The following is a 1453-nucleotide window of genomic DNA, read 5'->3' on the forward strand; positions in this document are numbered from 1 at the left end:
AAGAATACTTTTACTGGAGTAGACTGGGTGATCAAGAAGAAGACTAAGGAGAAAAAGAAAGAAACCGCTGCTAAGAGACAGCAGACGGCTTACAATCGGCAATGCAAAAAACTCAGACAGAAAATTTTAGATGCTGATGACACTTGCAAGCAGTGTATTGATAAATGTCTTAAAGAGGCAAAAAAGAGGAAGTCAGATTAATACTGCCTTCTAAAAGTATTCTTTATCATCTGAATCGTCTTGATATACCCATTGTTCAATTACTTATTTTTTCTGACGGGGGCGGGACGGGGTTGGCCTTACTGGCTTTATAGACCTTCTAGGGGCTTACCTGCTAACTTACCTGGTTTGCTGTCTCACTGCTTCCAACAGATTATTAGACGGAATCCTGACTTGTTCCAGATGTTCCGGATGTGGCGGATCTGGGGGTAAAAATAAAACTTTTTCTGGGGGGATGTCCTCTCATAATTTTTCTGAAACATCTGCCACATCTGCCACATCCAGGACAACCCTCTCATTATATCCGTTATTGCTTCCTTTTCTATTGTTTTCTAGTTATTTGGTATATATATTTGTTCCAGATGTTGTCCCAGATTGTGGCGGATATATGGGGATTCCTGAGCCCCGTAGGGGCCATATAGGTACTGCGACAGGTCGTAGACCCGGAGGTGGGTGGTGCTTGCACCTCTTACATCCAGCCCGATGACTGTTAACCTCTTCTTTCAAGTCGTCATTTTCAGAACCGAATTCTGCGTTAACACCAGCAAGAAATTTGTTATCTTCTCGTAAGTGAGCTATTTCAGTGGCAACGATAGCTGTATGTTTGGTTAATTCATTATTTCGTCATTCTAACTGTAAACACTTCGCACGCAAATCGGATACTTCTTGAGATAACCTCCGATTCTCTTTATAAAAATGTAAAATCAACAAAAAAAAAATACTAAATCTAACTGACGATATATACACGATACAGACCTGTTGATGCATCATCATCATCGCGGGTAGGTTCATTAGTTTGATATCTGACTGGAAGCCAAAGATTTTTATATCTCTCTTTTACACTTTGAACTCGTTCATAACTTGGCGCAGCAGATGGTGGTTGAGTATTGGACGAATCCGGAAGCCAAAGATTTTTATATCTCTCTTTTACACTTTGAGCTCGTTCATGACTTGGCGCAGCAGATAGTTGTTGAGTATTGGATGAATTTTTATTGATGTTAGTAGTTTGAGCTCGCTCATGAATTGGCGTGGCAGTCCCTTCAACAGCTTGTTGGATATTGAACAAACTTTTATTGATGTTAGTAGTTTGAGCTCGCTCATGAATTGGCGTGGCAGTCCCTTCAACAGCTTGTTGGATATTGGACGAACTTTTATTGATGTTAGTAATCATTTTATTTTGATTATCACTAGCCAAACCTTTTTCAGTATTTTTATTTTTTCTATTTTGGATCAT

The 1453-nt window shown here is 39.6% G+C and overlaps 1 protein-coding gene across 1 annotated transcript; it reads right to left on the reverse strand.

Moving 5' to 3' along the window:
• Positions 1-555: 555 nt before the first annotated feature.
• OCT59_013001 (uncharacterized protein) lies at positions 556-1453 on the reverse strand (the record flags this gene model as incomplete). Its single annotated transcript, XM_066140536.1, has 2 exons — positions 556-815; positions 976-1453. The coding sequence occupies 2 exons, from the start codon at positions 1451-1453 to the stop codon at positions 556-558; spliced, it is 738 nt and encodes a 245-aa protein (XP_066001414.1).

Source organism: Rhizophagus irregularis, chromosome 20 (genome assembly GCF_026210795.1).
Source record: "Rhizophagus irregularis chromosome 20, complete sequence".
NCBI lineage: Eukaryota > Fungi > Glomeromycota > Glomeromycetes > Glomerales > Glomeraceae > Rhizophagus > Rhizophagus irregularis.